The 12,244-nt window shown below is 48.1% G+C and overlaps 1 protein-coding gene across 3 annotated transcripts in view; it reads right to left on the minus strand.

Annotated features, from left to right (window-relative positions):
• Positions 1-9,629, minus strand: part of LOC130529682 (kazrin-like) — a 101,054-nt gene extending 91,425 nt beyond the window's left edge. The window contains exon 1 of one of the 3 annotated variants that reach the window (XM_057040144.1): positions 9,244-9,629. In XM_057040144.1, coding sequence (XP_056896124.1) covers positions 9,244-9,319 — 76 coding nt within the window. In that variant the 5' untranslated portion in view covers positions 9,320-9,629. The remainder of the gene's footprint in view (positions 1-9,243) is intronic. The other 2 variants (XM_057040143.1, XM_057040145.1) reach the window with 2 other exon arrangements.
• Between the last annotated feature and the right edge of the window lie 2,615 nt (positions 9,630-12,244).

Genomic DNA, 12,244 nt, shown 5'->3' on the forward strand with positions numbered 1-12,244 from the left:
GGAGACGCTGGTGCTGACCAGTCGGACAACCGTCTGACCCGTTCACGAGAGCGAGAGAGGTGAAGAGAGAGATGAACGATTCGTCTCTCTGTCTATCTGGAGGAATATTATCACCATGTGGACAAAACGAAAGAGAGAACGTACAGATTTTTGCGTTACGCAATCATAACTACAGAGGAAATCTGTCACTGCTGTTGACATTTCTGAGCAGACCAGGAGGAGACGTGGCGAGTGTGACGGCAGCTCAGGGGAGGCTGAAGAGGAAGACTGTGGAAATGAGGAAAAGATTCATTCATTCATTCAAGAGGCCAAATGATTTTCCAGGAGCAGAAACCGTCACTGAAGCGTCGATGTCTTAACGATCAACAGTTCGGTCGACGAGCCTGGGATTGATAAACCAACACGGGAGAATCAAAATGGTTTGAAAGCAAAAACCGATGAGAAATGTTACACGTGATCAATAGATTTAGATCCCATAAGTATAGTAAATCAATAGTGTCGTGTGTAATTTGCAAACGGGAGCAGATACACAGTCAAAGCTGCTGGTGGGGCTGAGCCATGCAGAGAAAAATGAGATCTGGGCGGCTCGAGCCTCCTTTTCCCATCTCCACACCTCTTTCCGTCATGTCCACTTTTTCTGCCAGCTCCAAACCGGCATAGGAAAATCCCAAAGGGGCTCCCATGACTCCCAGTAGGCCGGAAGCAGCGAAAACAAATGAGAGCGCGAGGCCACGGCGGCACAGCCTCGGGTCTTTATCAGCTCAGGGAGGAGAACTGTGGCTGTCAGGGGAAATAAGATAAGTGAAGATGAAAACTGCATGAAAGAATGCAAGAGCCCAGCCTGTTAGGAAAGAAGGTTCAAGTCAAGAAAAAAGGGAAGCAGCTGGTGTTTGGGGCTGAAAATAGAAGTTCTGGTACCTGCTTTTACAGTTTTATACCAAACACAAGTCAGATTTCATCATTCTGATGTTGTTTATAAAAGAAAAAAGAGTGTCACATTTAAATCATCCTTATTATGGAACAAATGTAGTAATTATTATAGGCTGCCTTAAACATGGTCCTCATTTTTAAGCGAATTTAATGTTTTACTTTATTTGTCCTTGATTTATTATTCATCCCAAATTCTAAATGATAGAGACACATTTGGCCTAAACTTGATTGTCTTTGTAAAACCGTTAAAGGTATTCTTGCATTCATTTATAAAATCTTATTAATGTGGTTATTGTTTTGTTTTTTTTAATTATCAGAAAGATTAAATTAATCTTTCCAGACAATAATCACAAATATTCTTTCTAAATATTGGTGAAAATAAAACATCCGGTGCTTATCATTTATACTCAAGTGTCCTGCTTATTTGTGCTGGAATCGAAACAGGCATTTTAATGCATAAATGATATTCTAACAAAATAAAACAAAAAAAATTTGAATTAATTACTAGATTAACTACTAAATCTACAGTAAAGTAAATGTGATATTTTTGAATAAGGGGAAATACAATTAATTTTTTTGTGAGAACTATTAATAAATGTAAGACATGTAAACCGATTTAACCGAGACAACACTGCCCCCTAGTGAAAGATGCGGTAAAAGCTGTAACAGTCAGATGCGCTTCCGTTTATGTCAGTGACGCCAAAATTACAGTCATTAACTTTGCCTTTGAGTCATAAAAGAATAAAATGAGCCCAACAGTTAACACGTACACAAGGTTTTGTCTCTTGACATTTGAATGATAAGATAACAGCAGTAGGACGTTTCTGTGTCATGCTGAGTGTGTGCATATTATGTCTGATCTTCTGATGTGTGTTGGGCTTCTAAAGACTGAGAATGTGGGGGCTCTTGGGAGAAAACAAGGTGGGCAAACAAAAGAGTTGCAAAATAAGTCCCTGCGTCAAGCATCAGCACAGAATCTGCAGAGGCGAACGCGGGAAAACGAGGCCAACGTCTACAGAGCTGCATGGTTAAAGAGAAGACTGAGAGGAGGACCGCAGTCTGATGTTCTCGTGGATCACCTGACCAGCAAGCACAGAGGGTCCTGCCAGGCTCAGTGGGAATGAGAAGTTAGAAGAGTCACATATATGAAAATGAAACACAGCTACAGTCTGAAACCACCAAACCAGCTCCTTTGGCCTCAACACGTCTAGTTAGCGTGTCAGTTCCATTATAACCAGTCTCTTTTATTTCTCTTTCCCACCCAAACCAGTCCAGTTGTTCTCTCAATCCCACTATAACAATTCATTTAGCCTGTCTTTCCCACTGCGAATAGTCCGTCGAGTTTCTCAGGCCTACTAAAAGGGATTAATTAGCTGATAGCAGTAAATGAGCTAACTTAGTGTGACATATCTTGAGTAGGTTTACTGATTCTTTACCCTGAGATCTTTAACATGATTAACAGCATTAATGAGTCAGTGGGGAGAGATCCGGTACCACCAAGTTGAGGCGAGGTGAACTGGGCCTGCAGGATGGACGTGCTGGCGTTAAGGAGACAGAGACAGGCACGGGAACATGGCATCACTCGCTCAGTGGAGCTGAAGCCTGGGGGGGGGGGGGGGGGGGGGTCTGAGGCTGTGAAGTGAAAGTGGCGAGCTGAGCTCTCATCTCTGCAGAGCTCATTAAACTGCACTAATCGCATCTGTTACTGCTGTAATGGGCGGAATAAAGAGAGAGGAGCAGAAATGAGACGTGGCTTCCTGGAGGTGGCTCACTTTAAAGAGAAGTGTGTGTGTGTGTGTGTGTGTGTGTGTGTGTGTGTGTGTGTGTGTGTGTGTGTGTGTGTGTGTGTGTGTTCCCATGGAGGGACTCTCAGGCTGGCCCGCTTCCGCCTCCAGCAGCGTCCTCCTCGTGTCTCTGTGCCACCGAACCTTCTCTTCATCTCTCGCTCTGGCGCTGCGCCGCCACGCTCCTCGCAACATCCTGCAGATCACAGACCAGTTTCAGCTCTTGCACGGGGGGGAGAGAAAAAACAAGACATGCGATGTCTGGGTACAGTGGCGGGGGGGGGGGGGGGCAGGTCTGACATAATTGGCCGGAGGTTGCGTGTGCACTGGTGGCGTCGTCTTCTGATGATGTCACTCTGGTCGGGGGGGCTCCAAACGGGCTCAGGCGGACGAACGTGGCACAGACGGGAGGGCCGAGAGACTAAACACTGCGTCTTCACCGAGTGCTTGCGTGGCTTTCTGGGTGGTCTGAACTCTCCAAACTTCCTTTGTGAGCACTGTCAAAGTGTGTATGTAGGCCAAGTATGGAAGGGGAGGGTGGGGGGGGGTGGGGGGCATGAGCGCCTGCCTGCGTTTGCTGGAGAAACTGATTGTCATTTGTTTATGGAGTGCACAGACACACACCCCCGCGCAAACACCTCTGAACCCCAGTTCAAAGTTCCCCTTCAAAAGGGCGAGGCGCTCTTCTTCTGCTTCTCTCCACGACGCGCTCTGAATCTTAAAGATAGATGGGGGGGGGGGGGGGGGCAAAAAGCGAAAAAAGAAAAACAGCTCCGCTGTGAAATGATTTGCCACCACTCTCTTAACAGGATTATGCACTCTCACTGAACTCCGGGTAGATGCTCCATGCATTCCCAAACAGATTACTGCAATCGAGAGCGCAGGAAATTGCTGCCGGAGCCGTCGTGGACGTGTTGGTGCATCTGAAGCCGAGCTGGAGAAGCCAAGGACTGGATATTGTTTTATGAGAAAAGGCTTTCCTAGCGAAACTTGATAATGTTGGATGTTTCTGGACGTTCCTTCTAAGCCTCTTCTGCTGAATGGAACAGAAAACTGGCCCCGTGAGAGTGACCTCTGGTTTCATTAAGCTCGCTTCAGCTCAGTCTGACGGCTCACCTGTCCTCAACACTTCAGTCAGAGTGAGATTAGCTCCGGCGGGTCGTGATAATTAGACTGGGAGGTGAGATTTAAAGCCTCTGCACACATCTGGAAAATACCAGAGCTCTGCTGTGACCTTAGTTTAGGTCAGGGTCTCTGTTCTTGATGAACCTGAAACTGAATGAGGCTTTTATTGTCAAAAGAGATGATAATTCCTGCACCACTGGCAGCGAGGGAGCAGCAAATACCGCATAGACATGCAGAAAAGTTAACATAGATGCTGCCCGAGGAGCTGTCTTTGCTAAATATGCTAAACATTCTGGCTCTAGGATAAATACTGGACTGAATGAACTGAAGGGCGGGTCACTTGTATTTACTGTAGCTAATGTTGGCACACAGATGCAGCACTCCTGTCTATCTTACTTAAATCCACACAATGGCACAATAATTATTGCTTATTTAAAGATGTAGTAATCATAGAATAACCATTAAGTAACCACAGTTGCTATACTACCATCTATTCTACTAGCAACAGAATGATCATTTGGATTGATGAATAACCCTCATATAACTATGAATTAATGCCTCTATATGACCGGGAAAGTGCGTCTAAATGCTATTTTCTTTGTTTTAGTTTTACTTCAAAGACAGCCTGAATGCTGCAGTCTTCTCTACGTCACCACTGCAGGATCTATGGCTTTACTATAAATGTGCAACTGGCTTGTAATCCTGTATGAGATTTGGATTAAAGTCTGAGCATTTATCATCCCCGATCTCATGTCTCACAGAGCGGAGCTCGGCGGAGATGGATTGTCTCGATTCGCCTGAAGTGAAGATTTACAAGCAGAAAAGTGAAGGATTAGAGAGGAGAGAGCGACGGGATTGGCGGAACAATCACGCGCCGCCGCTGACGAATCGTCCAACCGCCTTGGAAAAGGTATCCGCCGGAAAGAGACGAGAACACGTGTCATTATGGCAGGAACGCAGAACACACAGAGAAACAAGCACTTCTGCACACATAATCAATTTCCAGCGATTAATGTGGATTACGCTGACATGCAGATGAGCCAGAAGAAAAAAATTGTTTGTCCTAAAAATACCAGGACTCCCCATTATCCCAGAAATAGACTTAAACCGGCACTTTGTCAAGCGTTAATCTGAATCTATACTGTGAATCGGCACTGTCGGTTTTTTTGGAATATGGAGTTAAAAACTGCCTGATAGGTGTCAGATATTTACCATTAGAACAGACATCAAAGCTAAAGTCCTTCTTTACATCTATTGTGTCTAGTGACACAAAAGTGCTAGCTTGCTAGCATAGCAGGCACTATTTGGTAACAAATCCGAAGGTTCTCCTTAATAAATGCAGCACTTTTCACATATTTTCATGAATTGTAACAAGAACTTGTATAAAAACACACAACTTTGCCTGTTGGAAGAGGCAACTTTTACAACTTCTTCAGCAGAAAGGACAAAGGATAAAAAGCAAATGGTCTTTACAAAATGGACATTAAAATATTTTTATGGGATTGTCCCCCCCCAACATTATGTGTAGCTAGTTACTTCTGGCAAAGAAACAAATTGTCCCCCCATTTTCAGGCCAAACACTTCCTGAGTTAGGAAACTTGACCGGCATCCGTCTGAAGTTAGCGTGTTTATTATGAGCTCCCTCCCGAGTTTAATGTGCAGTAATTTAACGCCAGTAATTCAGCCGCGATGCGAGTCTCCCATCAGCTGCTGTGCGAATCGGGCCTTTTGGCCGCTGCGAAGCAGCTTATGCGGCGACACAGTGAATATGGCGCCGCCATGCTTATTGATTTTCTATTAAAAATCTAATCAGGGTTGTAGTAGAGCAGGAAGCCAAGAAAGTTAAAATGTCACAGAAACTACTTCTGCATGAAATGTGACATCTGCAAGAGGGCTGGAGTTGCAGCTGCCGCCGACTCTAACGTCCTTGACAGGACGATTTTTCTATCACCTCCCCGATGCCAAATCTTACAGTAACTTGATCCACTGCACGTCAGATTAAACCTGTCACCGTTGCTTCCCTTTGACACCTCGAGTAAACACCGAAGGAGTTCAAACCCATTGAGAGCGTCCCGATAGGCCCAGAATGTGACGGAACGTTCCGCAACACATAAAGGTTCAACTGGAAAATTCAGGCGGGAACAAAATGAGTCGGAGGGGACGGAGAGACAGAATCTGCTGACCCCAGAAGCTTTCAGCAGAGCTCCTCGGGCGGCGCTCGCGCTCGTCTGAAGGTTAATGGAAGCCGGAGATGTCCGATTCAGAGCTGAAAACACAGGTGAAAGGGGATTTAAGAGAGCTGAAGGTGTCCCGCGCTCTGCTGTTCAAAGGTCTGCCCTGGCAGCAGTTCTCCTCCGGAGTGGAGGAGTTCGGAATAAAGTGTTTTCTTTAAAAACAGCTCGACTAATCGACCTGACTGAACGAACATTTAAGCGGTTCTCAGCGCCCACGGGACAAAGGGATGACTCCTGTCTTCTGCATGGTTGTCTGGGTGAACGGGTCTACAGCAGGTTCCCCATGTGAGCCGGGTGAGGAAGAGGAGCCCGCTGACCGGTCACTAACCGGGCCTGGCGCTACGCACATCGTTCCATCTTATGTAACTGTACAGTAATGGGATTTTTCTTCCGTTTGGACTCAAACCTTGTGATCAGACATAAGCTCTTTGTAGGCGGTCAGTAAAGGAAATTGTGAAAAAATGACATATGCGGTGCCTTTCAACGGTTTCTGTGATGATCTGAGCGCCTGATGTCTAATAATGGCGCTACAAATGGCCCGTAGCATCGCCGCGGTTTGTCATTGTGCTTTTCGTGTTTGGTGAAGCTGGTTTGAGGCTTTAATGTCCTGTTTGAATCCCCAGATGTCGGATCAGGGCCGGCCAGGAAGAAAAGTTACCTCAGCACAACGTGACTTCGCCTACATGATTAGCAATACCAGGAGCGTGAAGCTAATCTCTCACTGCACTCAGGCCCGCTGGGTGAGGAGGTGCGGGGAAGGATGGAGCGCGCTGGAGCCTTCACACGAGCGGAAGAAGGAATTAATCGCTTCAGACGGGGCCGGAGTGTGTTGCACTGAGCGAGGAATAACCTGAAAGCACGTTCGGATCACCAAGGCAGAGAGAATACGTTGTCGTTTTAAATTCATCCTCAACCTCATCTGAGAAACACGGGAGCGGAATAAATCAGCATCAGGGCATCGGTGGAGCTTCAAAGACACGAGTCCTCCTCCACACGTGCATCAGGAGAACGACGACGTGATGGAACGACGACGGTCAAGATTCACGTCACCAGCTGGCAAATCAGGCCAGGGAGATCTTGGCTGACCAAACAGGAAGCTGTTGCTGAAAGTGAGCAAATGCCACAAACCCCCAGCGGCGGCGGTGGCGGCGGCGGCGGCATCGATCCAACTTCCCGTTCGTCTCCCCGGGCGCCCTTCAAATGGTTTCGCTGCTATTGAGCGAGAACCTGTTGAGGTTCGATTCTTAAAAAAAAGGGGAACTTTTTCATTTTCAGTTTTGGAGCAAGATATTGACCTTGGATGGTCTCCAGACGCACACACACACACACACACACACACACACACACACATTGATCAAACGTTAATGCAGAAGCCTGCAGATGTGTTGAACCCACAGGCTGAATCGCTCCCGTGCGGGGACGACCAGGACTGAGGATCGTGTTCACGTGGCGCTGCCAGGTGAACACGATCCGAGGGAAGTGTTTATCCTGCAAGGGCGGCACCAGAAGGATGTTAATATTCAAGCGGTTCTGCATGTGCAGCAGTCATGTAATGGATTCATACAGCCGGAGGGCTCTGATCCAATGATGGGTGACAACCGCGGATAACAAAAAAAAGAAGGAAAGACGAAATCCTCAGCTAATTAGCGCCCAGATATTTCCAGTGCGGCACGGCTGTGGATTAGTCTTCCAGCAGCTGTGTAACAGTATGTAAGGTTGTTGCTAAAAATAGAGGAGAAACACCAATCTCTTCTTCACACAATGTGCAGCCTGCTCGCTTCATGAGCCCCATCCTCTCCCCTTCGCTCCCCTCTCCCGTATTCCGAATTGCAGACAGGCAGCGAGCTTCAAAGAGCATGGCTAACTGGAGAGGAAGGCTGGAATTCAGCACAACACGAGCAGGGATAATGCCGGCGCGCACAGCTGCTGCATGTGGCCGTCTTTGGTCGGACTCTCACACCTGGAGGGGCCAAAGTCGGGACTAAAAAGTTGCCCCTTTGGAAAATGTTCCAGGGATGAGCCCCAGAGAGTCCATTGATTGCATTTAAAGTCTGCGTCCTTCCTCTAAGCCGCTGGGATCAGCAAAGCCGTGGAATCAAAGGTGGCCTGATTATGAGTGAGACAGGCAGGCAGACAAACCGCCCATCACAGAGGAGCCTCCGATGAAACCGCTCAACAAGTGAGAAGGCTGACGCGGAGGACAGGCGCCCGGAGCCGGCCCTCATTTATTGATGGCCTTAAAAACACACAAACGCGCAGCTCAACGCAAACAAAGAGGCGTTGCTGCACGGTGGGCGACAACAACCACGCAGGGTTTACGCCTGAGTCTGCAGCAGTCGTGGCCGAGAGGTGTTATTTAAGGAATTACAGGGCAGGGAACCTTGGATTTACTCCTGCGGAGAGGAGATGAGAAACCATGGGGGGGGGGACCCGGTCCTGCACAAGCTGCTTTATTTATTTATTTATTTTATTTAGATTGTCACTGACTGCTTACATCCCATTTGAAAACTACATTAAAACAACAATTACAAATAACATGAATTATTAGTATTATTGTTGTTGGGTTGATTGTTGTGGTTAAACTATTTTTGCTGCATTCATTAGTTGTATGTATAATTAGACACTTATTATAATGATGCATTGTTGGTATTCTGCTGTTTTGCCTTGACTGACGGGGTTGTGGCTTCAAATCATTTCAAGAACGATAATTCCAATAACAGGTCGCTTACAGATATACAAGAACACACACTCACACTCACACACGCTCACACACACACACGCGCGTTCACACCTGACGCCTCACTGTCCGTCTGCATTAACACTCGTGTCAAACAGCTAAAGATGTGACATTCGCGACCTGCATTGAACATTTTATTGCAGAGAATTCCCAACAGAGGTCAGACAAAGGTTCCAACAGCCTCCGCACATAAACCCTGACTCAGGTATAAAACAGAAGGAATCAGAAATGAACAGAAAAGCCGCCGCTGAAATTTCCTGTTTTGGAAACGAGGACCCTCATCACCTTATGGCTCCCCAAATCACCAAATTCTACACAAATCTGCGTCTTTACAAGAACTTTGAGGCTCCTTCTGATGAAATCATGTAACTCTCCAGGTGCTGAATGCCACAGTCGTGAAAACAATCAAAACTTTGGTATTTTGCAGACTCACTGGCTTTCATGAGCTGACCCTGACGCCCAAACACCTGGGAGAAAGGGCTGCGGCTGCAGGTGAGCATCTCCTCCATGGCTGCGGGAGAGTGGAGGGTCAGCCTCCGAGCGCTGGGGAACCTGGACCGATCCGCTCTCGACGGCGGAGCCGCGTCACCGCCTCCCCTCCTCGCCTCCCGGGGCTGTCGTCCCGGTCGCTGGTGCGTCTCTCTCTGACTCCGGCGCTCCTGAGCTGATGGGAAGAACTGCGTGCTGCTGCTTCCAGATGGGAAGGAACGAGGCGGGAGAGAGGGTGGGGGGAGAGAGAGAGAGGGAGAGAGTGGGCGACGAGAGGGCTGCTGCAGAGCGAAGCCTCACTCCCCCCTGGTAAAACAGAGATGACAGTGTGTGCATGGGTGAAAAGTGTGTGTCCGGGGGGGGGGTGACCTCAGCAGCTGCTGTCTAGGACAAAACACCGAAACAGAGGAGTGCAGTTTTAGAGCCCCCCCATGTTGTTTTTTACTGTTTTCTCTGCATTCCACCCTGTGCATTTGTTGCCTCCAAACTAACCCAGCCCCCCCCCCCCCCCCCCAATCTGTTGTTCCCCCCTCCCCACTGGAGCACATCTTCCCGGTACAGACTGATCCTTCATCTCTGCGTCTCCCCCTGTCACACAGGTACACGCAGGGTTTATGCGACAGTTTGCTGGTGCAGGCAAAAAAAACAACAAATACAAGAAAAAATAGAAAAAGAGCAGATTTGCAAGTCTCTTTCAAAAAACAAACATTGAGAGAGAGAGAGACAGGGGGGGGGGTGCACACACTCAAAAGTGGACACAAAAGTCAGATTTGGAGCTAAAGGGGCCAGCAGATCATTAAAAATGGATCCACATCCTTTATTAATGCCCTCATTAGCATGTTCTGCAGCGCGGGGGAGGACGAGCGGGCTTTATAGCCGTCTGCTGTGCGCGTTATTGCTTTGGCGCCGTCTCCCTGACAGGATCCGGTACCTTTGTGGCGTCTGAGGCTTACGTAAGGTGCCGCAGATGTGCGCATCTGCTCTAATGTTTCAAGATTCCTGTCAGGAGATGATTGACGGGATGTTTTCAGATTCTGGACGGGAGCGACGAGGATGTGGAGCCGGGGTTTCTGGTGGTGCACCCTCGTGTCGGCCCCTTAAGGAAGGAATCTGGATGAAATGAAAATGGTGAATCATAGTTAGAATTTAACGTCAATCCAGAGTGAGGATGCCTCACAATAGGGGGGGGGGGGGCGACCATAAGGGGTCCTTGGGCCACACTTTGGCCTCATGTCAATAATCTCCACTCAAGGTTTAGGTTAGGAAGAAGGAGATTTTTTTCCTGTGAGACTCACTGACCCCCCCCCCCCCCCCCCCCCCCCCCCCCCCGACCTCGCTCCCCAGTCTCACACCGTCTCGTTGTTGCGCTGCCGGCCAGGTTCAGTTCCAGGTCAGCCACGCGGAGCCCAAACTTCAGTATGAATGATGACATCAGTGGGAAGGACATCAAACGCGTCTCTGATCATGTGTCCTCACATCTCACCATCACTTCCTGTGAGGACGGGACGCCGCCCCGGGCACAGACGTATTAATGTGGATGGTCTGGAACACTGTTTGAGTGCATCCCGGGGATGGGGGGGATGCATTGTCCTTCCCTCCCCCGTCTCATCTCTGCCTCCTTTAACCAGGCGTCCATCAGCAGGAGGGTTGAGCCTGGTCCTGCTCAAGGTTTCTTCCTGTTGAAAGGAGGATTTCCTGCCACCGTTGCTTGTTTAGTGGGGGTCTAGCTCCGGTTTTATGTACATTTTTGATCTTATCAGATGAGATATGAATAGAGTTGTGGTTTCATTTTGGTTTTCTTCATTCTCGTTGCTTCAACATCCAACATTGGACTGGAAATAAAGACGGGACGCCAGGTGGACGCCTGCCAGGGCAGCTGCTTTGGGGCAGGGGTGGCTGCACCATAACAGGAGAGCATGATGGCGATTCCAACAGCATTCACATACTGATCTAGGCGGCAGCTACTGGAATTCTTGAGTGTTGTAGCCCGTCAAGGTCCTCTGGGGAGGACGAAGAACAACAGAAATGTCCTGACCTCAGCGGCGCCTGTCGTCTTCACACCTCACCTCTGTTATTATTAAATTAATGGGTGTGTGTGTGTGTGTGTGTGTGTGTGTGTGTGTGTGTGTGTGTGTGTGTGTGTGTGTGTGTGTGTTGACACCAGCAGTAAAGTATTTTCTCTGCTACTGCTTGTACACTGTCTAGAAATGATATAAAGGTGAGTAACTCAGAGCAGGACTTTCTTCAGCAGGGTGCTGTGACAGTAGAGTCCCTCACAGACAGAACATGTCTGGTAAACATGTTTAATATTAATGATCTGCAGTCTGAACTATTTGGAGGAGCATTTGTGTCATTTCAACCTTGCAGATTATTATTTTCTGGAGTTTCGTCGATCTTCTTTATCACTACTGATTTAAAGTGTCTGTGTGTTGTTCTACATGCTGAAAAGGTCACCAGGACACCAGCACCAGGACAAGCATTTCACTAGTAAAGTGAGGACATTTTGGCCCTAGAAGGCTGTGTGAGGACTAAGATTTGAGGTCAGAGTTGGGTTAGGTCAGATTTTGGCAGGTAGATGTGGGGGGTGAGGCTGGGGAATGCATTATGTCATCAAGAGTCCTCAGAAAGATGTAAAAAGCTGTGTACGTGTGTGTCTCCGAGGGTTCGTTTCTGCGGATGCGGTGCAATCCGTTTGAGTTAGAGTTTGCTGACAATAACAGACCTTATTTAGGAGACGGATCATTTCTGATGCAAGAGATTCAGGTTTATAAAAAGACACTCTTGGCTTTGTACCTCCCAGCAGCCCCCTCCTCCATCACAGCAGGATCCCAGCAGCAGCAGCGGCTCCTCAGCCTCTGACTCTGCATCGCTCAGAGTTGGAGGGATCTGTTGAAAGAAGACGCCTTTGACTGCAGGTGGGAGCAGAGCCACACAGTGGAGGACGA

The sequence above is a fragment of the Takifugu flavidus genome, chromosome 8, assembly GCF_003711565.1.
Source record: "Takifugu flavidus isolate HTHZ2018 chromosome 8, ASM371156v2, whole genome shotgun sequence".
In the NCBI taxonomy this organism is placed as follows: domain Eukaryota; kingdom Metazoa; phylum Chordata; class Actinopteri; order Tetraodontiformes; family Tetraodontidae; genus Takifugu; species Takifugu flavidus.